The sequence below is a fragment of the Saccoglossus kowalevskii genome, chromosome 14 (assembly GCF_978046115.1).
Source record: "Saccoglossus kowalevskii chromosome 14, keSacKowa6.1, whole genome shotgun sequence".
Taxonomy (NCBI): Eukaryota; Metazoa; Hemichordata; class Enteropneusta; family Harrimaniidae; genus Saccoglossus; species Saccoglossus kowalevskii.
Genome location: NC_140654.1, coordinates 3,321,163 through 3,347,563, shown reverse-complemented (window position 1 = coordinate 3,347,563; position 26,401 = coordinate 3,321,163). Strand labels below are relative to the sequence as shown.

Here is a 26,401-nt window from a genome sequence, read left to right as displayed (position 1 = left end):
CATGGGATGCACATCAAAGAGGACATATCACGATGACGATCACCGCCCTTTTTACTCATCCTGTTTTTTTCCCATTCAATAAAATAACAGTATTTTAAAGTGATGTTAAATCTCATGATAGATAGTCTGCCATCTATCATACATGCATGTTTATATGAAATGACAAATTTGATGAGCTAATAAATTATTTCCAACCCAATAACTTTAATTTCAAAATAATATGACACTGAGGGGAGTTTATGATTGCTGTATGGTAATTATGTATATTAATGCATATAAATTGAATATTACACTTAACTTTGACCTTGAAGCTTGCAACACTTCAGTATTTTACAATAAATAATTAAGTTCTATATCTACTATAATCAGTCTTATTAAATATTTATATTTTTTAACAAATATGTTTGTATTCTTATTTTAGTTGTCAGTTTTATCAAAATGATATATATTATAAAAGTAATATTTTGTGAATATGATGGTCATCAATGTTTTCAAAATAAGAAGAGAAAACTGGAGATCGTTGACATCATTTGCTGAATAAAGGAAAACAGAGGTCTGGCTTTTGTTACTCATACATGAAATACGATTCTGGTGATAAAAACAACTTGTATACGCTGCGGAATGCCCTATATATGGGGTATAATCTGGGCTGTGAAATAGAGGAATCTCCTCTATGCAAAGTGTCATTTCACATCTAGAGTACTAGTGGATGACTTCACAATTGAACAATGACACCTGAACCATTCATTCTAGTTTGTTTATCCCATAGTAGTGCTACTATAAGTCCTTGTTACTGACAATTTAAAAGTTAAAACATGGTGAGGTGTTGTAAATATGGATGCAATAACAGGTTGCGTTTAAAGTTCAAACAACTAAAAATGTTCAGAGGTTCACATTGGTTTATAGTTGTCTTTCTGGTGTTCATAGCTGTCTAAAGTTGAAATACTTATAAATACCGGTAATGAAATATCTATAATTATATGCACGCAATCTGACTCTTTGACCTAGATTTTACTGGGATGGAATATTTTATTTTAAAGCGTGGTGGTCGTCGCATTGTATGCATCGCTGTGAGTCCCATATTGAACAGGACACAACATGACGACTGCCGCCCTTTAAACAATATTCTGACATGACGTACTGCCACAAAATGTACCACAAGTATGGTATGATTGTCTGATTTGCAAAGTACATCAATGGTGTATATTGATTGTATACACCACATGGGACACACATCAAAGAGGACACATCACAATGATGATCATCGTCCTTTTTACCCTTCCTGTTTTTTTCCCATGCAATAAAATAAATCTCATGATAGATAGTCTGCCATCTATCATACATGCATATTTATATGAAATGACAAATTTGATGAGGTAATAAATTATTTCCAACTTAATAACTTTAATTTCAAACAAATATAACACTGATAGGAATTTACGGAAAAAAACTGTGTAGTCTGTAATTAAGTGATAAGTGGTCGATTTAGTTTGAACTTGTACATTGCAATATTTATTCACTCACTGTCTACTAATAACTCGTACACATGTGTCGTCATTTCCAGGTTAGTTCCTCTGCCGTTTTTTACAATCAACAATGTAATTTTTTATATGGGATATAAAAAACTTAGCATCAAATGGGATATTACATGAACAGTTTTGGCATCCATACGCACAACACCTCACCATGTTTTAACTTATAAATTGTCAGTAACATGGACTTATAGTAGCACTACAATGGGGTTAACAAACTAGAATAAATGGGTTCAGGTGTCATTGTTTATTGGTGACATCATTCACTAGCCCTCTAGAGGCAAAATGACGTCATGCAAAGTGAACATTTGTTGTCTACTGTAAAATCACTAATTTTCACTGGGTTAAAATTCACTGATTTCCCATTTCAGGCATATTCAGCGGGTTTTAAATTCACGGTTTTATCATTTAGATAATGTGTTCCATGCTAAATTTTACATAGTCAATGGGTTTTAATTTAGCGCATTTTCCAGTCAGCGAAATAAGCAAAATTAAAACCCAGTGAATAATTAACCCCTTTACAGTACTTCACAGCCTCTTTTATACCCGATATATAGGGCACGCTGCTGCAGATACAAGTTGTTTTTATTGACATAATTCTTTCATTGATCCAAACTTCCCTGCACAGAGCAGTAAAAGCCAGACCTCTGCTTTCCTTTAACGTGAATACATACCTTGACAGTACTGGCAAAACTAGAGGTTTTTTCTTCCATTGATTTAAAGGCATTTGAACCTCTGATCTCACCCATCTTCTTACTAACAGCGCTGCCAAATGAAGAGAAAGCAGCACCAGTCTTTTGTGAAGCACTAGTTAATCCAGTTTTAGTCTTGGTGTAACTGCAAAACAAATACAGTATTCTAGATCATAAATGCATCTATATCCATAGAAGGCAGTGTTCATTGTGCAATGTCGAGAGCACCTTAAAATATAAGTGTATAATGTAGCCATAGAGGGCAGTATTAATGTCATGTAAAGATTTCAACAGCATACCAGATAATGATTGCATCTATAACTATAGAGGGCAGTGTTCATTACTGAATGTCAAAATTCAACAGCACTGAGCATAGACATGCACCTAGCTACTAGGTAAAAAAAAAACCATGTTACAGTTTTAAATCAGGTTGTTTAAAAATCTATTCATATAATCTTCAAAATCATGGTTACTCATCGAAAAAAAAATAAATACAGAAGTAATTTAACAACATATCACTTATGCAAATTGGCTGACAATACAGCTGTATAGCAACAATGTTACCTCCTAATCTAAAAATGATGAAACAAATTTGTGTATGTAGTAAATTATTTTATTACAGTCATCATGAAATGATGTACACCAGTGTTGAATCTATTCACTTTCCAATATCGTTGGTCAATGAATGTGCCAGAAGTCCCCAGTATATACTTTTGAGGAAAACTCATTTCAATTTTGAATCGGAAAGCTTCTACTTAGAAATCAAGGCTGGATATCCCTAATTTGTGCAACATATATTGAAATGGAGAGTCAAAAATATGTCACATGACAAATATCAGTTATTTCAACCTTAAATAAGTTTTTACATTTGATGACCACCACCATACCAATTGATATCACACATGATTGTCACAGAAATGACGATAAAAGATGCAACAATTAACACTAAATGTACAATGCACAAGTACAAACACAGTATTAGCTCCATCAGAGCTAACACACATAAACAAAACATGCATTTATCACTTGCTAAATTATTCTGAGTAAAGACACATTGATATCATTTACATGTATGTAAGTGCATTCTAAACATCCATTCCACAGAAGTGTTCATCAAATGTAACAGGATTATACTTTGATAAGATGACAAACTAAACTTTTCACTAAAATTGCACAATGCAGGGTACATAGAAAGTACAATCTGATACATAAAACCTCAGTTTGAGTTATGCAAATACTTGGAATGTGTTGATTTAGGCCACTTACGCATCAGAACTAACAAGTTGATCATTCCAAGTAGTAAATTTTTCATTAGTCTTCTGATATCTGAGAGAAAAATTTAATCATAAAAAATACAGCAATGGGCAGAATAATTCCTGGACATCATAGTAAAGCCATTTCACCAAACTGATGGAACATGTAGTTATTTGAAAAATACTGTTAGTGAGATGTACAAAAATTATGATATGGCTCCCATGTGCTGAAGATACAGGATGAGATGATATAATATTCAAGGAATTGTTATAGAGGCAGGCAGGCAGAAGTAAAAACAAAAGATTGTTCAAGATGGCAGCATGGTGGTGCTACAACATATCTTTCTTTCACACTGACAGCCACACATCTTTCATGAGCATGTCAAAACCTTTCAGACTGATTTATTATTTTATGTAACAAATAGAATATTTAGAAACTTGCCAATTTAATATTGCAGACAAATGTTTAGGAGCAATGTACATTTAACTTTCACCCTACGCTTGTAATTGTTCAAAAAATTTTCTGAATTGTTGATCAAGATCTGCAGTCAATGAGAAATGAAATCAATCTGGTCCAAATAAACAAATAAATTACAGAAAATTTCATGAAAACGAGCAAAACATTGTATCAACATTTTGAGAAACAGTTAAATTGATAATGAATATGAGGTGAGAGTGACGAAGATGAGAAGTAAAACAAAGATTACATAATTGTAAATTTGTAGTGTAGATCACTAAGTATAATGTAATGCAGTTTATGATAACTTTCGATTATGACAAAAAATAAGTGAACAAACACTAAAATAGCGACAGTCATATTTATAATTTTTGCACTAGTGAAAGCAATTTACAAGATCTTTGTTCATCTAATAAATTACTGAAAAGAAAATGCAAACAAGCAGCCTATCGGCTGAGATAGCTCTGCTGTTAGCAATGCACATTTCAATTAAGGAACTGAAGACATCATTAGAAAATGAACAATATGTATAGTATCAAAGCAATCGGAGTTGCAGTTTTTAACAAGAAGTCGAAAATATCACTTTCTACCAAAAATGACAAAAATATTCACCAAAATTAGAGAATTGAAGATAACATCACGAAATGAACAAATCTGAGAAAGATCTACATATAGTATCTATATATGTAGTATCAAAGCAATTGGACTTGCGGTTTTTAACAAGAAGTCGAAAATATCACTTTTTACCAAAAATGACAAAAATATTCACCAAAATTAGAGAATTAAAGATATCATTACAAAATGAACAAATCTGAGAGCGGTCCACATGTAGTATCTATAAATGTAATATCAAAGCAATTGCACTTGCGGTTTTTAACAAGAAGTCGAAAATATCACTTTCTACCAAAAATGACAAAAATATTCACCAAAATTAGAGAATTGAAGATATCAACATGAAATGATTTAACCTAAGAGAGGTCTACCCAAGGTACATATACACCAAGTATCAAAGCATTCAGGCTTGTAGTTTTCAAGAAGAAGTCGAAAAAGTAAAACATTGACACGGACGACGGACAATCACTCATATGATAAGCTCCGCTCGACAAAGTCGACAGCGGAGCTAAAAAAGCAGTTTGGATTAAAAATGTTTTATCATCTACACACACCCACATTTGAGTTGTTTCATAAGCTAGTTATTATATTCTATAGTATAACATTTCATCACTGTACTCAGATATTTTAAAAAGTTATTATATGGTGGATATTATTATTTTCCATCTAGCACAGAAAACAAAGAAATTGAAGTTCTGTAAAAAGCTGTATATGCATTCTTTCAAAATGTATTTGATTTCATTTTATTGAATTTTCTCTTTAAAAGGGTTACTTAACTACATTGCCAATACCGAGTATGTCTTAGATTACTTCATCAGATCACTTAATTTTGTTTACATTGAAAAAAATCGCCTGTGATGGAAATAGAATTCTGTTTCTGAAAATGTTTTTAGCTCTTATAAAATTATTACATGACAGACATGAAACAAACCCACTATGTTCGAAAGTCAGCCATTTTGAATTTGATGCATGGTGAAAAAAATGCACATACATTTATTTAATACAATGTATGTCTCTAATGTACACATGAAGTTTGCACGTGTTTAGTCAAGGTATGATCAAAGAAAATGGCCCCCAGTCAGCCATTTTGAACACAATCCGAAAAATAAAATGAAAGGCAACATGGTTCCATTATGTTCAATTTATGTAAAACATATTATTTTGATACACTTTTGGCCTTAAAATGGCTGCCATTCATCCATCTTGAATTGGATCATCAAACAAATGCATGTGCATATGTCCAATATGATGTACCGGGTATGTGTGAAGTTTAATTAGGCCCATGTGTGAGATACATTGTATGGCTGGATACGCACAGACAGATGAAAGAATGCACAGACTGAGGTCAATCTTTAAGTCCCTATTTGTGAACTTTAAATCCTAACAATGTATTTGTACCATCCATATGGGCCTTAAAATACTGTCTAAAGGATATATAGGAAATTTGGATTGGGCACTTCAGACAAAATGCTTTATAGTAAAAGTGGATAGTCGTCACATGACAGCAAGCTTTAAATGGTCACATGTGTCAGTGAGATTAGAAATACAATACACCCCTCTAATAAGTAGCAGTGTCTAGTGCAGTATTTCTGTATTGTAAATTGGGAACACGGAAGGATTACAATTACTTTGATTTGACAATGTTTGCTGATAACAATGTACAAATGTATAAAGAGATTTGTATATTCTAAATGAAAAATAACCAATCAAATTTGTTACTTTGAATAAAATTATTTACACCTACCAGGGAATTTAACAACACCTATCACAGAATAGAATTGCGCTAGACTTATTGGTTATTTATCAGGTACACAAAAGTTTCAGATACGTTTAGTTTATGGACGCAATGAATCATGGACCATGGAAGCATGGTATCTGAAACATTTGACGCAATGAATCATGGACCATGGAAGAATGGTATCTGAGTTTCACTTTGTATCTTGTGTCTGTATCTGTGTGTCAACTTTGGGTGATGTCTTGCAGAGTGAGTGAAATTAGAAAGCATTGACACTGACATGAACTTAACAGAAAATAACAAAACACATAACACTAGCATAGCATGTAGACTATGATTATGTTATGTTATGCTGTCCTTGGTTGTAAATGGTAGGAATGAAGACTTAATATTTCAAACAAATTGAATCATATTTTGTAAATCAACACAAGAGATTTTTTGCTGTTGAATTTATGGTGCACAAAAAGCAATCTAAGCTATTTATAAAACCGACTAGCTGAGTAAAGAAAAGCTTTAGCAGTGAGTTTCAGGCACAACCTTTTTATCAGTGGACAGTGCGAGTGTTTAATAATGCACTATGAACCAAGCAAATATTGTTAGAGTATTATTCTAACTACATTATGTTGTTGTTTTGTTAAGAGACAGATCAGAAAAAAAAACACTGCATGCCAAAAGTCAGTGTCAGTAGTGAGAGACAGAGAGAGTTTCCAAAAATCAGATCCTAGATGTAGAGGATCATGAGAAATGTACACTCACGCTGACGACTGGGTAACTTTCTCGTTCCATTCTTTTAATCGCGAGCTGGTAGTCTGATAGCTGAAGAAAAGAAAAAAAAGCAAACAAAAAAATATGAAAGAATGCTTGAAAAAACTACTATATTTGTATGGTCACTGGTACTATGAAAGATTGTTGTATGCATAATTAATATGAATATATAATTAATGTTGTATGCATAATTAAAGTTAATTAGAGAATCTATCGGTTATAATAATTAATACATTCTATAGTATATTATTTGGAAAGTTGTTTATGGTCTTAGCACATCTGTATTAAAGTGTTAAGTAGTTTTTTTATTCTCTGGACGCAAAGATTAACAGTTTTGCATAATTTGGTGGTGTACTGATGCATGCTGGGATATATAATGAAATAATACAGTACTACATAGTGAATAAGATGTACTACATGTACATGTTAGTATATAAGTTGATGATAGATGACATTTTCAATTTTACATGAATGCAGTCAACATACATGTATAACAGGAAAAATGTTTCTTTCTGTCATGAAATGTACATATCTAAAAATCAGTATACAGCAATCACTGTACATATACACTGCATGGAATTATTACAATAGACCTTACATGTAAACAAAAATGGCCGCCAGATATCATTGAGAGTGAGATAGTCATGAGACATATTTTTGTCCTGAATAGGTGTTCCATTGCATCAATGAATCATGGACCATAGAAGCATGGTATCTGAAACATTGGACGCAATGAATCATGGACCATGGAAGCATGGTATCTGAAACATTGGAGGCAATGAATCATGGACCATAGAAGCATGGTATCTGAAACATTGGACGCAATGAATCATGGACCATGGAAGCATGGTATCTGAAACATTGGACGCAATGAATCATGGACTATGGAAGCATGGTATCTGAAACATTGGACGCAATAAATCATGGACCATAGAAGCATGGTATCTGAAACATTGGACGCAATGAATCATGGACCATGGAAGCATGGTATCTGAAACATTGGGCACAATGAATCATGGACTATGGAAGCATGGTATCTGAAACATTGGACGCAATGAATCATGGACCATGGAAGCATGGTATCTGAAACATTGGACGCAATGAATCATGGACCATGGAAGCATGGTATCTGAAACATTGGACGCAATGAATCATGGACCATGGAAGCATGGTATCTGAAACATTGGACGCAATGAATCATGGACCATGGAAGCATGGTATCTGAAACATTTGACGCAATGAATCATGGACCATGGAAGCATGGTATCTGAAACATTGGACGCAATGAATCATGTACCATGGAAGCATGGTATCTGAAACATTGGACGCAATGAATCATGGACTATGGAAGAATGGTATCTGAAACATTGGACGCAATGAATCATGGACCATGGAAGCATGGTATCTGAAACATTGGACGCAATGAATCATGGACCATGGAAGAACGGTATCTGAAACATTGGACGCAATGAATCATGGACCATGGAAGCATGGTATCTGAAACATTGGACGCAATGAATCATGGACCATTGAAGAATGGTATCTGAAACATTGGACGCAATGAATCATGGACCATGGAAGAATGGTATCTGAAACATTGGACGCAATGAATCATGGACCATGGAAGCACGGTATCTGAAACATTGGACGCAATGAATCATGGACCATGGAAGAATGGTATCTGAAACATTGGACGCAATGAATCATGGACCATGGAAGCATGGTATCTGAAACATTGGACGCAATGAATCATGGACCATGGAAGCATGGTATCTGAAACATTGGACGCAATGAATCATGGACCATGGAAGCATGGTATCTGAAACATTTGACGCAATGAATCATGGACCATGGAAGAATGGTATCTGAAACATTGGACGCAATGAATCATGGACCATAGAAGCATGGTATCTGAAACATTGGACGCAATGAATCATGGACCATAGAAGCATGGTATCTGAAACATTGGACGCAATGAATCATGGACCATGGAAGAACGGTATCTGAAACATTGGACGCAATGAATCATGGACCATGGAAGCATGGTATCTGAAACATTGGACGCAATGAATCATGGACCATTGAAGAATGGTATCTGAAACATTGGACGCAATGAATCATGGACCATGGAAGAATGGTATCTGAAACATTGGACGCAATGAATCATGGACCATGGAAGCACGGTATCTGAAACATTGGACGCAATGAATCATGGACCATGGAAGAATGGTATCTGAAACATTGGACGCAATGAATCATGGACCATGGAAGCATGGTATCTGAAACATTGGACGCAATGAATCATGGACCATGGAAGCATGGTATCTGAAACATTGGACGCAATGAATCATGGACCATGGAAGCATGGTATCTGAAACATTGGACGCAATGAATCATGGACCATGGAAGCACGGTATCTGAAACATTGGATGCAATGGACCATAGAAGCATGGTATCTGAAACATTGGATGCAATGAATCATGGACCATGGAAGCATGGTATCTGAAACATTGGACGCAATGAATCATGGACCATGGAAGAATGGTATCCGAAACATTGGACGCAATGAATCATGGACCATGGAAGCATGGTATCTGAAACATTGGACGCAATGAATCATGGACCATGGAAGCATGGTATCTGAAACATTGGACGCAATGAATCATGGACCATGGAAGAATGGTATCCGAAACATTGGACGCAATGAATCATGGACCATGGAAGCATAGTATCTGAAACATTGGACGCAATGAATCATGGACCATGGAAGCATGGTATCTGAAACATTGGACGCAATGAATCATGGACCATGGAAGAATGGTATCCGAAACATTGGACGCAATGAATCATGGACCATGGAAGCATGGTATCTGAAACATTGGACGCAATGAATCATGGACCATGGAAGCATGGTATCTGAAACATTGGACGCAATGAATCATGGACCATGGAAGCATGGTATCTGAAACATTTGACGCAATGAATCATGGACCATGGAAGCATGGTATCTGAAACATTGGACGCAATGAATCATGGACCATGGAAGCATGGTATCTGAAACATTTGACGCAATGAATCATGGACCATGGAAGAATGGTATCTGAAACATTGGAAGCAATGAATCATGGACCATAGAAGCATGGTATCTGAAACATTGGACGCAATGAATCATGGACCATGGAAGAATGGTATCTGAAACATTGGACGCAATGAATCATGGACCATGGAAGCATGGTATCTGAAACATTGGACGCAATGAATCATGGACCATGGAAGCATGGTATCTGAAACATTGGACGCAATGAATCATGGACCATGGAAGCATGGTATCTGAAACATTGGACGCAATGAATCATGGACCATGGAAGCACGGTATCTGAAACATTGGATGCAATGGACCATAGAAGCATGGTATCTGAAACATTGGATGCAATGAATCATGGACCATGGAAGCATGGTATCCGAAACATTGGACGCAATGAATCATGGACCATGGAAGCATGGTATCTGAAACATTGGACGCAATGAATCATGGACCATGGAAGCATGGTATCTGAAACATTTGACGCAATGAATCATGGACCATGGAAGCATGGTATCTGAAACATTGGACGCAATGAATCATGGACCATGGAAGCATGGTATCTGAAACATTTGACGCAATGAATCATGGACCATGGAAGAATGGTATCTGAAACATTGGACGCAATGAATCATGGACCATAGAAGCATGGTATCTGAAACATTGGACGCAATGAATCATGGACCATAGAAGCATGGTATCTGAAACATTGGACGCAATGAATCATGGACCATGGAAGCATGGTATCTGAAACATTGGACGCAATGAATCATGGACCATGGAAGCATGGTATCTGAAACATTTGACGCAATGAATCATGGACCATGGAAGAATGGTATCTGAAACATTGGACGCAATGAATCATGGACCATAGAAGCATGGTATCTGAAACATTGGACGCAATGAATCATGGACCATGGAAGAACGGTATCTGAAACATTGGACGCAATGAATCATGGACCATGGAAGCATGGTATCTGAAACATTGGACGCAATGAATCATGGACCATTGAAGAATGGTATCTGAAACATTGGACGCAATGAATCATGGACCATGGAAGAATGGTATCTGAAACATTGGACGCAATGAATCATGAACCATGGAAGCACGGTATCTGAAACATTGGACGCAATGAATCATGGACCATGGAAGCATGGTATCTGAAACATTGGACGCAATGAATCATGGACCATGGAAGAATGGTATCTGAAACATTGGACGCAATGAATCATGGACCATGGAAGCATGGTATCTGAAACATTGGACGCAATGAATCATGGACCATGGAAGCATGGTATCTGAAACATTGGACGCAATGAATCATGGACCATGGAAGCATGGTATCTGAAACATTGGACGCAATGAATCATGGACCATGGAAGCACGGTATCTGAAACATTGGATGCAATGGACCATAGAAGCATGGTATCTGAAACATTGGATGCAATGAATCATGGACCATGGAAGCATGGTATCTGAAACATTGGACGCAATGAATCATGGACCATGGAAGAATGGTATCCGAAACATTGGACGCAATGAATCATGGACCATGGAAGCATGGTATCTGAAACATTGGACGCAATGAATCATGGACCATGGAAGCATGGTATCTGAAACATTGGACGCAATGAATCATGGTCCATGGAAGAATGGTATCCGAAACATTGGACGCAATGAATCATGGACCATGGAAGCATGGTATCTGAAACATTGGACGCAATGAATCATGGACCATGAAAGCATGGTATCAGAAACATTGGACGCAATGAATCATGGACCATGGAAGCATGGTATCTGAAACATTTGACGCAATGAATCAGGGACCATGGAAGCATGGTATCTGAAACATTGGACGCAATGAATCATGGACCATGGAAGCATGGTATCTGAAACATTTGACACAATGAATCATGGACCATGGAAGAATGGTATCTGAAACATTGGACGCAATGAATCATGGACCATAGAAGCATGGTATCTGAAACATTGGACGCAATGAATCATGGACCATAGAAGCATGGTATCTGAAACATTGGACGCAATGAATCATGGACCATGGAAGAACGGTATCTGAAACATTGGACGCAATGAATCATGGACCATGGAAGCATGGTATCTGAAACATTGGACGCAATGAATCATGGACCATTGAAGAATGGTATCTGAAACATTGGACGCAATGAATCATGGACCATGGAAGAATGGTATCTGAAACATTGGACGCAATGAATCATGGACCATGGAAGCACGGTATCTGAAACATTGGACGCAATGAATCATGGACCATGGAAGCATGGTATCTGAAACATTTGACGCAATGAATCAGGGACCATGGAAGCATGGTATCTGAAACATTGGACGCAATGAATCATGGACCATGGAAGAATGGTATCTGAAACATTGGACGCAATGAATCATGGACCATGGAAGCATGGTATCTGAAACATTGGACGCAATGAATCATGGACCATGGAAGCATGGTATCTGAAACATTGGACGCAATGAATCATGGACCATGGAAGCATGGTATCTGAAACATTGGACGCAATGAATCATGGACCATGGAAGCACGGTATCTGAAACATTGGATGCAATGGACCATAGAAGCATGGTATCTGAAACATTGGATGCAATGAATCATGGACCATGGAAGCATGGTATCTGAAACATTGGACGCAATGAATCATGGACCATGGAAGCATGGTATCTGAAACATTGGACGCAATGAATCATGGACCATGGAAGCATGGTATCTGAAACATTTGACGCAATGAATCATGGACCATGGAAGCATGGTATCTGAAACATTTGACGCAATGAATCATGGACCATGGAAGCATGGTATCTGAAACATTGGACGCAATGAATCATGGACCATGGAAGCATGGTATCTGAAACATTTGACGCAATGAATCATGGACCATGGAAGAATGGTATCTGAAACATTGGACGCAAGGAATCATGGACCATAGAAGCATGGTATCTGAAACATTGGACGCAATGAATCATGGACCATAGAAGCATGGTATCTGAAACATTGGACGCAATGAATCATGGACCATGGAAGCATGGTATCTGAAACATTGGACGCAATGAATCATGGACCATGGAAGCATGGTATCTGAAACATTGGACGCAATGAATCATGGACCATGGAAGAATGGTATCTGAAACATTGGACGCAATGAATCATGGACCATAGAAGCATGGTATCTGAAACATTGGACGCAATGAATCATGGACCATGGAAGAACGGTATCTGAAACATTGGACGCAATGAATCATGGACCATGGAAGCATGGTATCTGAAACATTGGACGCAATGAATCATGGACCATTGAAGAATGGTATCTGAAACATTGGACGCAATGAATCATGGACCATGGAAGAATGGTATCTGAAACATTGGACGCAATGAATCATGGACCATGGAAGCATGGTATCTGAAACATTGGACGCAATGAATCATGGACCATAGAAGCATGGTATCTGAAACATTGGACGCAATGAATCATGGACCATGGAAGAACGGTATCTGAAACATTGGACGCAATGAATCATGGACCATGGAAGCATGGTATCTGAAACATTGGACGCAATGAATCATGGACCATTGAAGAATGGTATCTGAAACATTGGACGCAATGAATCATGGACCATGGAAGAATGGTATCTGAAACATTGGACGCAATGAATCATGGACCATGGAAGCACGGTATCTGAAACATTGGACGCAATGAATCATGGACCATGGAAGCATGGTATCTGAAACATTGGACGCAATGAATCATGGACCATGGAAGAATGGTATCTGAAACATTGGACGCAATGAATCATGGACCATGGAAGCATGGTATCTGAAACATTGGACGCAATGAATCATGGACCATGGAAGCATGGTATCTGAAACATTGGACGCAATGAATCATGGACCATGGAAGCATGGTATCTGAAACATTGGACGCAATGAATCATGGACCATGGAAGCACGGTATCTGAAACATTGGATGCAATGGACCATAGAAGCATGGTATCTGAAACATTGGATGCAATGAATCATGGACCATGGAAGCATGGTATCTGAAACATTGGACGCAATGAATCATGGACCATGGAAGCATGGTATCTGAAACATTGGACGCAATGAATCATGGACCATGGAAGCATGGTATCTGAAACATTGGACGCAATGAATCATGGACTATGGAAGCATGGTATCTGAAACATTTGACGCAATTAATCATGGACCATGGAAGCATGGTATCTGAAACATTGGACGCAATGAATCATGGACCATGGAAGCATGGTATCTGAAACATTTGACGCAATGAATCATGGACCATGGAAGAATGGTATCTGAAACATTGGACGCAATGAATCATGGAATATAGAAGCATGGTATCTGAAACATTGGACGCAATGAATCATGGACCATAGAAGCATGGTATCTGAAACATTGGACGCAATGAATCATGGACCATGGAAGCATGGTATCTGAAACATTGGACGCAATGAATCATGGACCATGGAAGCATGGTATCTGAAACATTTGACGCAATGAATCATGGACCATGGAAGAATGGTATCTGAAACATTGGACGCAATGAATCATGGACCATAGAAGCATGGTATCTGAAACATTGGACGCAATGAATCATGGACCATGGAAGAACGGTATCTGAAACATTGGACGCAATGAATCATGGACCATGGAAGCATGGTATCTGAAACATTGGACGCAATGAATCATGGACCATTGAAGAATGGTATCTGAAACATTGGACGCAAAGAATCATGGACCATGGAAGAATGGTATCTGAAACATTGGACGCAATGAATCATGGACCATGGAAGCACGGTATCTGAAACATTGGACGCAATGAATCATGGACCATGGAAGCATGGTATCTGAAACATTGGACGCAATGAATCATGGACCATGGAAGAATGGTATCTGAAACATTGGACGCAATGAATCATGGACCATGGAAGAATGGTATCTGAAACATTGGACGCAATGAATCATGGACCATGGAAGCATGGTATCTGAAACATTGGACGCAATGAATCATGGACCATGGAAGCATGGTATCTGAAACATTGGACGCAATGAATCATGGACCATGGAAGCACGGTATCTGAAACATTGGATGCAATGGTTTATAGAAGCATGGTATCTGAAACATTGGATGCAATGAATCATGGACCATGGAAGCATGGTATCTGAAACATTGGACGCAATGAATCATGGACCATGGAAGAATGGTATCCGAAACATTGGACGCAATGAATCATGGACCATGGAAGCATGGTATCTGAAACATTGGACGCAATGAAGCATGGTATCTGAAACATTGGACGCAATGAAGCATGGACCATGGAAGCATGGTATCTGAAACATTGGACGCAATGAATCATGGACCATGGAAGCATGGTATCTGAAACATTGGACGCAATGAATCATGGACCATGGAAGCATGGTATCTGAAACATTTGACGCAATGAATCATGGACCATGGAAGCATGGTATCTGAAACATTGGACGCAATGAATCATGGACCATGGAAGCATGGTATCTGAAACATTTGACGCAATGAATCATGGACCATGGAAGAATGGTATCTGAAACATTGGACGCAATGAATCATGGACCATAGAAGCATGGTATCTGAAACATTGGACGCAATGAATCATGGACCATAGAAGCATGGTATCTGAAACATTGGACGCAATGAATCATGGACCATGGAAGAACGGTATCTGAAACATTGGACGCAATGAATCATGGACCATGGAAGCATGGTATCTGAAACATTGGACGCAATGAATCATGGACCATTGAAGAATGGTATCTGAAACATTGGACGCAATGAATCATGGACCATGGAAGAATGGTATCTGAAACATTGGACGCAATGAATCATGGACCATGGAAGCACGGTATCTGAAACATTGGACGCAATGAATCATGGACCATGGAAGCATGGTATCTGAAACATTGGACGCAATGAATCATGGACCATGGAAGAATGGTATCTGAAACATTGGACGCAATGAATCATGGACCATGGAAGTATGGTATCTGAAACATTGGACGCAATGAATCATGGACCATGGAAGCATGGTATGTGAAACATTGGACGCAATGAATCATGGACCATGGAAGCATGGTATCTGAAACATTGGACGCAATGAATCATGGACCATGGAAGCACGGTATCTGAAACATTGGATGCAATGGACCATAGAAGCATGGTATCTGAAACATTGGATGCAATGAATCATGGACCATGGAAGCATGGTATCTGAAACATTGGACGCAATGAATCATGGACCATGGAAGCATGGTATCTGAAACATTGGACGCAATGAATCATGGACCATGGAAGCATGGTATCTGAAACATTGGACGCAATGAATCATGGACCATGGAAGAATGGTATCCGAAACATTGGACGCAATGAATCATGGACCATGGAAGCATGGTATCTGAAACATTGGATGCAATGGTTTATAGAAGCATGGTATCTGAAACATTGGATGCAATGAATCATGGACCATGGAAGCATGGTATCTGAAACATTGGACGCAATGAATCATGGACCATGGAAGAATGGTATCCGAAACATTGGACGCAATGAATCATGGACCATGGAAGCATGGTATCTGAAACATTGGACGCAATGAAGCATGGTATCTGAAACATTGGACGCAATGAATCATGGACCATGGAAGAATGGTATCCGAAACATTGGACGCAATGAATCATGGACCATGGAAGCATGGTATCTGAAACATTGGACGCAATGAATCATGGACCATGGAAGCATGGTATCTGAAACATTGGACGCAATGAATCATGGACCATGGAAGCATGGTATCTGAAACATTTGACGCAATGAATCATGGACCATGGAAGCATGGTATCTGAAACATTGGACGCAATGAATCATGGACCATGGAAGCATGGTATCTGAAACATTTGACGCAATGAATCATGGACCATGGAAGAATGGTATCTGAAACATTGGACGCAATGAATCATGGACCATAGAAGCATGGTATCTGAAACATTGGACGCAATGAATCATGGACCATAGAAGCATGGTATCTGAAACATTGGACGCAATGAATCATGGACCATGGAAGAACGGTATCTGAAACATTGGACGCAATGAATCATGGACCATGGAAGCATGGTATCTGAAACATTGGACGCAATGAATCATGGACCATTGAAGAATGGTATCTGAAACATTGGACGCAATGAATCATGGACCATGGAAGAATGGTATCTGAAACATTGGACGCAATGAATCATGGACCATGGAAGCACGGTATCTGAAACATTGGACGCAATGAATCATGGACCATGGAAGCATGGTATCTGAAACATTGGACGCAATGAATCATGGACCATGGAAGAATGGTATCTGAAACATTGGACGCAATGAATCATGGACCATGGAAGCATGGTATCTGAAACATTGGACGCAATCAGGGTTCGACTCTCACGCTGGTCCTCTATCCCGAGTCTAGTAAATTTCTTGCAGGACCAGCAAAAATGCGTGGGTGGAAGTCCGAAGGACTAGTGGTTATTTACCCGTTATTTTACCGATAAAATTCCAGTCAAATTATTGCAATTCACTTGTCATTTAGAACTAGACTTTCGACAGTCGGTCGTACCTGATATTAATCTGTTATTAATAAATAGCGTGTATAACGTAATATGCGTGAATAAATTGCGAAAGCCAGTGTATTTCAGAGCTTGCGTAGCGATGCAATTTAAGACGTTTGCGCAACCTTTTCTGCGCAGTTACTTCATTTGAATACTGTTGTTGCGCAGAAATAGTTGCGCAATCGTCTTTTAATGTCGGCATCCAAGTAGTTTAGTTATCGTCGCGAGACATCGGTGATATGGAGCGTTTTTTGGTTGGGTATCATGTTCCAGCGAGTAAAAAACCCAAAACGGCAATTGATGACAAAGAGAAACGGCGCCAATACGACTCTGAGGTACGTGTGCGTGGCTTCCAAACTGAATGGAAGGACAAGTACCCTTGGTTGTCATTTTTCACGATGAATGGAAAGGGGAAGATGTTTTGCGACGTTTGCCGAAAATTCGAAGCAACAGGCACGTATGTGACAGGGTGTACCAATTTTAAATTGGATAGCATCAAATCACACAGTATCTCTGCGAGTCATACCAGAAATTTTGCAAGATTTGAAGCAATGCGTGCTCCTCCGGGACATACTGTGGCCGAGAAAAGCTTGTTGTCGATGAATAAACAAGTAGTGAGCAAGCTAGTGATTTTATTCAAAACTGCTCACGGCCTTGCTAAACACAGTAGACCGTACACCGATTTCTCCTGGATGTGCGACTTGGATGAAGCAAAGGGACTTGTTATTGGAGACACGTATAGAAATGACAAAAGGTGCAAAGAATTTATTGAAGCCATTGCAAATACTGAGAGAATCAATACATCTTCATTAATAGAAAACACAAAATTCCTATCAATTATTTCCGATGGTGCTACAGACTCCTCACATAGAGAAGCTGAGATTTGCTTTGTTAAATCATCTCATTTGGGTGTTGTATCAACAAAGTTTATTGGTATCGCAAATATTGCCAAAGCTGATGCTAATGGAATATCCCAGGCACTGACAAGACTACTATGTAATATAGCTGGTGATACATGGAAGGAAAAGGTCATAGGCATGGGGACTGATGGTGCCAGCGTCATGTTGGGGAGAAAAGGTGGCGTAATCAGGAAAATTCAAGATCAACTTGAGCGACCATACATCGTTGGAGTCCATTGTTCTGCTCACCGTTTAGAACTTGCATATAAAGATGCTTGTAAGGGAGATCATTTTGTACAAAAAAGTTGACAATTTGATGATGAATCTCTACTATTTTTATAGAAATAGCAGCCTTAATAGAAGCAATCTAATAGTTTCTTTTGAAGTGTTGGGCAAAAAACCACTCATGCCTACCCTAGTATCTGGAACGCGATGGGTTCCTCACACTATGCGAGCAATATCGAACATTGCTAATGGATACAGTGCTATTGTCACTCATCTTCAACAGGTATGTGTGCAATTTAACTAGCAATTGATATTTTAAATGTATTGTTATAATTTACATTTGTACATAGATGTTTTCTCTATCAATACAAAGTATCAAATTTGGCTTAAAAAATATGTACTGGTAGTATTTTTTGGAAGCCAGATGAATGAATTGCAAATATTGTGTGACAGATACTGTTATTTATTTGTGAATATTTTTTAGCAAGATTTTATACCTTTGACATAGATAGAGCAAACATCTTTCTGTACAAATGTAGTAAAAATATTATAAAAATGTGTATATTATAAAACTTCAATACTTGTTTACTGTATATTTAAATAATTTCACTGCACTGTAAAGTATAAGTATAGTGACTAACACAAAGTTAAATATTTTGGGTTATTTTTGAAACCTCAGATCCAGAATCCTCATGATCCTGCTTCGAGAAAAGACTCGGCTGCCAAAGCAAAGAATTTCCTCATGATGTTAACAAGCAAGAATGCTCTATATTTTATTTACTTCTTATGAGATATAACAATATGTCTTTCAAGACTCTCCCTGGTGTTTCAAGATAGGAAGACTACTGTAGGTGTGATTCACAGTGAGCTCAGTGCTGCTAGGGATATACTGCAATCTTACAAGGAAAGGTAAGATTAGTCTATAGTATGCAATTATATTAACATCTTAATGAACTGTTGAACTACTGTAAATTTAATGAAATCATTTGAAATAATAAACCACTTCCACGTAAATTATACTAGATATCTATACATTTCTGAAATGTAATATTTTATATTTATACACTTCTTTCTTGCTAGCATCTTGCTGATCATAATGCATAGTATTTAGTTAAATGTATAATTTTTTTATAATCGCCTAGTGATGGTCCTAAGCTTAGAGAGGTATTAGGCAGGGATACTTTTAATAACCAAAAGCTGTCAGGGAATGCACAGAGCTTTACTAGTGCCAGGAATAAGTTAATTGATAAATTGATAGCCAGTTTATCCAAACGATTTGAAGTAGATGAAGCCATTATTAAAGCAACAGCTATTGCTGACTTGAAAGTATGGCCTGCATCAGTCCAAGATGAACCAGGTAATTTGTCAGTGACATAGTTTACTGCTCGATTTGCACGTATGCATGGGCAAATAAATATTAATCTTAATTATTGATAAAGGAAACACTACACTCAACATTAATAGCAGTTACAAAGTTGTACAATTATAAAAAAAATATATTCACTATGTTTGGATATATTGCTGATTATTTGTTTATTTAGACTTTGGTGCAACATCCATAGAAGTTCTGAGTCAGCAGTTTGGTCCTGCATTACTACAGCATGCTAATGGTCTTACAAGTACCGATGATTTACAACCTGAGTGGATCAGATTTAAACACCTCTTGTATGCCAGGTAAATAGTTATAACAAAACATGTAAGCTTAAGCCTCTATCCTTATCTGCAATGTTATTTGTATGGTATGTCATACTGTTATACACCTTGACTGAAATAGTTATGTTTGCCAACAAGGGTTCACAATAACTGTCATGTTTAATTTTGTCTAACCTTTTGTTTTTGCAGATTTGTTGATTTATCTGAAGTGACATGGGCCCAGGTGAACTCAGCTCTTGTTGATAAATGTCCAAATATATTAGCTTTAATTGACTTGGTTTTGTCAATGCCTGCCAGTTCCTCTGAAGCTGAGAGGGGATTCTCCTTGATGAAGATCATCAAGACAGACTGGAGGAGTCGCTTGAAGGACTCCACTCTGTCTGACCTCATGATGGTTAAATTAGAAAGCCCAGAAATAGGAAAATTTTCTCCAAATGCTGCCATCAATTTATGGTTTAATAAAAACAGAAGACCATTTTTCAATGATAAAAAAATGGGCAATTCTGCTGTTGAAATTGATACTGAGGATGATGTTATGACAGAAGAAACAGGTGTTAAATTACCCATCTCTTCTGCGAAAATAAATGAAGATGATGATGATTATTTGTATGATTCAGGGGCAGAGGATGATTTCTATTCTGATGAAGATGAAACTTTAGAAAACAGACGAAATCATGAAGTGAATGCATATCACAATTTGCTAGAGTCAATCTCAGATGTTATGTAAACTTTGTACTAGTAATTAAATAATAAAGTTGCCAGTTGTATACAAACATTATTACTATTTGTCATTGCATTTTAATTTGATAATATAACAAATAGCTGTCAGTTACCACACATGAGTGCATTAACACGCCTCAGTACACGGTACATATAATAGCTCTCCCATTTTCCCCATTTCTTCAAGCAAAATAATAAAGGCGAAAATAGACTACTCTTACAAAAAGTAGAAGGACCAGTAAGGTTTTTTGTGGGATAGTATTCTCCCAGCTTCACTAGCCCTACTGGATAGTGATGAACTTTTTTGACTGTCTAACCCTGCGCAATGAATCATGGACCATGGAAGCATGGTATCTGAAACATTGGACGCAATGAATCATGGACCATGGAAGCATGGTATCTGAAACATTGGACGCAATGAATCATGGACCATGGAAGCACGGTATCTGAAACATTGGATGCAATGGACCATAGAAGCATGGTATCTGAAACATTGGATGCAATGAATCATGGACCATGGAAGCATGGTATCTGAAACATTGGACGCAATGAATCATGGACCATGGAAGAATGGTATCCGAAACATTGGACGCAATGAATCATGGACCATGGAAGCATGGTATCTGAAACATTGGACGCAATGAATCATGGACCATGGAAGCATGGTATCTGAAACATTGGACGCAATGAATCATGGACCATGGAAGAATGGTATCCGAAACATTGGACGCAATGAATCATGGACCATGGAAGCACGGTATCTGAAACATTGGGCACAATGAATCATGGACTATGGAAGCATGGTATCTGAAACATTGGACGCGATGAATCATGGACTATGGAAGCACTGTATCTGAAACATTAGGCGCAATGAATCATGGACCATGGAAGCATGGTATCTGAAACATTGGACACAATGAATCATGGACCATGGAAGCACGGTATCTGAAACATTGGACGCAATGAATCATGGACCATAGAAACATGCTATCTGAAACATTGGACGCGATGAATCATGGACTATGGAAGCACTGTATCTGAAACATTGGACGCAATGATGGAAGAGAATACAACACTATTTGCGAGACAAAATAATTTTTTGTGGTCCACTGCTAACAAGATCTTGGTGTCCATTTACTTCTGAGCTCTATCTGATTTGATCATACAAGTAAAACTTTAATGAAAGTTGCTATGACTTTGTGCCTTTAAGAACACTAGTCAAATTTTTCAAAGTGCCATAATTTTACCAAATTTGCTGCAAAGTGTGATGTCAGTCTGCATAAGAGAATATGCTCAGGGTATATCTCATAACCAGAGTTCATTCAATTCACAAAAACATTTTGGATGATGAGATGATGGATGTGTACAAACACAAACCATCTCTAATTAATGATAGCATGCTGCACATAATTCTGCAATTCTTATAAGATGGAGAGAACACTTACACAGCACCAAATATTAAACCTAAGAAAGCAAGCTTAAAACACCACAATCATCAACAATGTCTTGTACACTGAACCCTTAGTGATAACAATGTCACAGTGACTTTACAGTAGGCATCAAAATAAACCCCTTCCCTTGCAACATTATAATATTTCTAGGAATAGTTTGTTACAACTTTATCTTAAATTGTTGGTAATTATTGACACTCATTAGCATCTCAAAAGTCTACACTATTTGATGAGGATGCTAAAAGTTGAATAAAAATGTAGGTTAGTGTTCAAAATAATAATTCACTGTATATGTTCAAATAGAATTCTTTCACTTAAAATCTGATTTTATTTTTAATCCAAATCCTTACCAACCATTTATTTTCATCAACTAACGGTTTTTGAATCGGAGTATTTTTTACTTCTCTATTTACATGCATACCTTGTGAGAATGAATGGCTTGTGGGGATTATAAGCGTCAAAGATAGAGAACAATCATAGCTTCAGCTTACAAAATATTTCATTAGCTTACAAATTATTTCTTTAGCTTACAAATTATTTCTTTAGCTTACAAATTATTTCATTGAAGGAAATAAACAAAATTACCATGGTTGATGTTTAACTGAATACAAAAATGCGATGAAAATGAGCGACAAATTGCGTAAAACTTGTCCTGTGTTCGGCATCATCTGAGTGGTCCAACAGTTCGCAACTTTAAGTAACATATTCAATACTCACGCTGATGACTGTTGGACGCTGGTCCATGACTGTTTAACACTTTTTGAAAATTGGTTCATGGGTGTGAGTCCCAGCTTTCTTTTTATTTCACCAACTCTATTTTCTTTGGCATGCAACACCTGCTTCAAAGTCGATATTTCTTCTTCAGTCTATAAAAAAAAAAAAACGAGCTGCCTAAGTACTTTATGTTGATAAAACTGGAACTGTACATGTATGCATCCTTATTCTCATGTTGAAGGATAACAGTCAGGATAGTAGTTTTCAAAAAGAAATCAAATACATAGTTGTTAACAGATGATACACTCACTACTGGTAATAAGATATAGAATGTACCAGGACTGATTATGTAGGCATTTAGAGTCAAAATGGAATCCAACAAATCAAGTTGAGTCAATTTGTTGATAGCTGGGGAGAAAAGTCTTTGAAGAAAATAAGAATTGTATGTGACTGAGTTAAATTGGTGCAAAGTCCATGACTGCGTCACATACTCATAGTTTTCACTGCTACAAAATTCTCTCAAATAATGAAAACTTTGTATGCATTACAGTGCACAATACAAATACAGTCGGAACGTAACTTAAGATTTAATTATCATAAATTTAAACTGGCTTAAATTTAGATTACTTGATTTTAAAATCACCATATATTCCCTATTCCCTGTTTGTATTGTATGGTACTGCATGACAAACCAAGGCAATAAGGCTCCATAGAAGTACAATCACTATATGGCTGCCAGTCAGCAATTTTAGATTTGATGGTTGAACATACATGTACATGTGCGAAGGTCTGATATGATGCCTAATGTACGAGGTTTAAATTTGATCGGTCCAGACATGTTGAATTGCATTATTAAAAAAAAAAATGGGTGCCAGTATCAATTTCTGGGAACAACTCTAGCTTATGATACAAGAGTGCAAAAATGAATCCATCTTAAGATTATTCGGCTAATTTAGTTCAAATAATATAAATTCGTATTACCTTATTAAGTTCAATACGAAGTGCTTCCTTCTCTTCCTCATCATGTACTAACTCGGGATCCGTATATAACGTATCGTCTCCGCTACCACTTGTAGGTGATGCTGTATTGTCATACAACGGCTGTGTTTCAGTTGGAGCATCATACAATGGTTCTAAAATAAAAACAACATTTTATACTAATCAATAAGAAATCAGAATTGGCAGATCTTCCCACAATATTACAAGCACTGGTTGAACATTTATATCTGTAATTGTGATCCAGATATGATATACCGGTATAGTCACATGACCATATGTAGACATTAAATATGTTGATAAGAATTAGTGGGCAATGTCTTCAATATAGCAATAGTGATCCTGATATGTATGCATGGATGTACAAACAGAAGCTGGTAACTCATATATCTCCACCGAGGCCGACAACGAATATGTTGGTGAATACATGTAGTTTATGAATGAAGAAAAACTACTGTAGTTATCAACCAAAGTCACAAGATATTGTTTTGTGAGGACAACAGGTATCCACTGAAATAGAACAATACTCCAGTTGACTCTGAATGTTATGAGAAAATGAAAAAAATGTTTTCTATTTAAATTCAGACACATTGTAAATATTCTTTTTTTTTTACAGTACAGTCTGAGCTGGTTTTGATTGTTAATAAAATTTACAATTATAAGTAAGCAACTATCTTTGTCAACAATACATTCAAGTTATTGTTTCTATATTAATACATATTTACTATTTACAAGGCATATTTAGGCAGGTTACATTTAAGATATATGGTGGTTTTATTAAACCAGCTAAATGGTATATGCTCAGAATGTACTGTACACGTAGTATAATTGATATCAAGATTCATGTGAGGTTAACAGCTGTACTACTCTCAATGCATGTACCTCTCAATGCATGTACCTCTCAATACATGTACTACCCTGTAACACCTACATGTATATAAAACTATTGTTAATCTACAAATGTAGAATTCTGTTCAACCACTTCCCCTTGGTGTCATTTTGGTAACATAACTTTGATTGAATGAATGAATGAAAACAACATTGACAAGTTATTTTTTTCTATGACAAATATATGGTGTAGCATATACTGGTAAAATATGCTAAATACTGCTATAAAAGTCAACAAATAAATTGAAGGGCTTGCAATTATGGAGATATTCAAGGTGATGGCCTCGGTGTCAAAGAGCTTACCTTTGTGACAATAAGAAAATATATAGTTATTTATTATAGTTATTTTTTACAGGATTCCTATTTTTGCTTGGTTTAAAAAACTGGTGTCCTTTAAACTCTGAATCTTTAAATATAGAATACATGAATTAACTACCAATGAATGCAAATGATTGTGTGTTTGAAATTATATTTTCAGATAGAAGTATTTATCCATCCATCCACAATCCACATATTATAGTCCAAATTGAACTGTAAAAGCATTTGACAGATTACAATAGAAATATATGAATTTTTTGAATGACCTGACAAGGAAGTCAGGACAACTAGGGCAATGCCTGTTGAAGCTTTTGTGTAAGTATATGGTCCATGTGCTTTGTCAACCACCTTGCTTGTCAATTTAGGCTTGCATGAATAGTACAATGCATCTATTGATTCAGATGGCTCAAAATTAAAATGTACAAAATTGTATGAAAAAAACAACAACCTGTTTGCTTGTACTCAAATCACCAGTCAGTTGTATGCCACCTAGACACCATGTGAATTAACACGTATGTGCAAATGACTCCACAGAGGTGGTATTTATCTGTATATATATCATATATATTCAATAAAGATATGCATATACACTATACGATGAAATCCCACACAAATCAAAATTTATTTTGAAAACAAAAGCAAATCTACATGCAGTTTCATGACTTGAAACAATTTAATGACCTGGTAGTTATATAAGAATGCACAGATCAATTATTTGACTGTCCAC

General features: G+C 37.0%; 2 protein-coding genes across 8 annotated transcripts in view; one reads left to right on the top strand and one right to left on the bottom strand.

Annotated features, from left to right (window-relative positions):
* The window catches only part of LOC100368208 (tumor protein D54-like), a 57,704-nt gene that overhangs the window by 3,195 nt on the left and 28,108 nt on the right, over nucleotides 1-26,401 (bottom strand). For 3 of the 7 annotated variants that reach the window (XM_078005786.2, XM_085507794.1, XM_085507795.1), the window contains exons 2-6: nucleotides 24,454-24,605; nucleotides 23,476-23,624; nucleotides 7,038-7,097; nucleotides 3,491-3,550; nucleotides 2,207-2,369 (exon numbers count right to left, since the gene is read on the bottom strand). In XM_078005786.2, the coding sequence (XP_077861912.1) occupies nucleotides 2,207-2,369; nucleotides 3,491-3,550; nucleotides 7,038-7,097; nucleotides 23,476-23,624; nucleotides 24,454-24,605 (584 nt within the window). The remainder of the gene's footprint in view (nucleotides 1-2,206; nucleotides 2,370-3,490; nucleotides 3,551-7,037; nucleotides 7,098-23,475; nucleotides 23,625-24,453; nucleotides 24,606-26,401) is intronic. The other 4 variants (XM_002741472.4, XM_078005787.2, XM_006824944.3 and 1 more) reach the window with 3 other exon arrangements.
* LOC146734374 (zinc finger protein 862-like) lies at nucleotides 18,050-21,365 on the top strand. The gene is made up of 5 exons (XM_085508195.1): nucleotides 18,050-18,986; nucleotides 19,726-19,843; nucleotides 20,077-20,291; nucleotides 20,476-20,608; nucleotides 20,777-21,365. The coding sequence occupies exons 1-5, from the start codon at nucleotides 18,050-18,052 to the stop codon at nucleotides 21,312-21,314; spliced, it is 1,941 nt and encodes a 646-aa protein (XP_085364321.1). The 3' UTR covers nucleotides 21,315-21,365.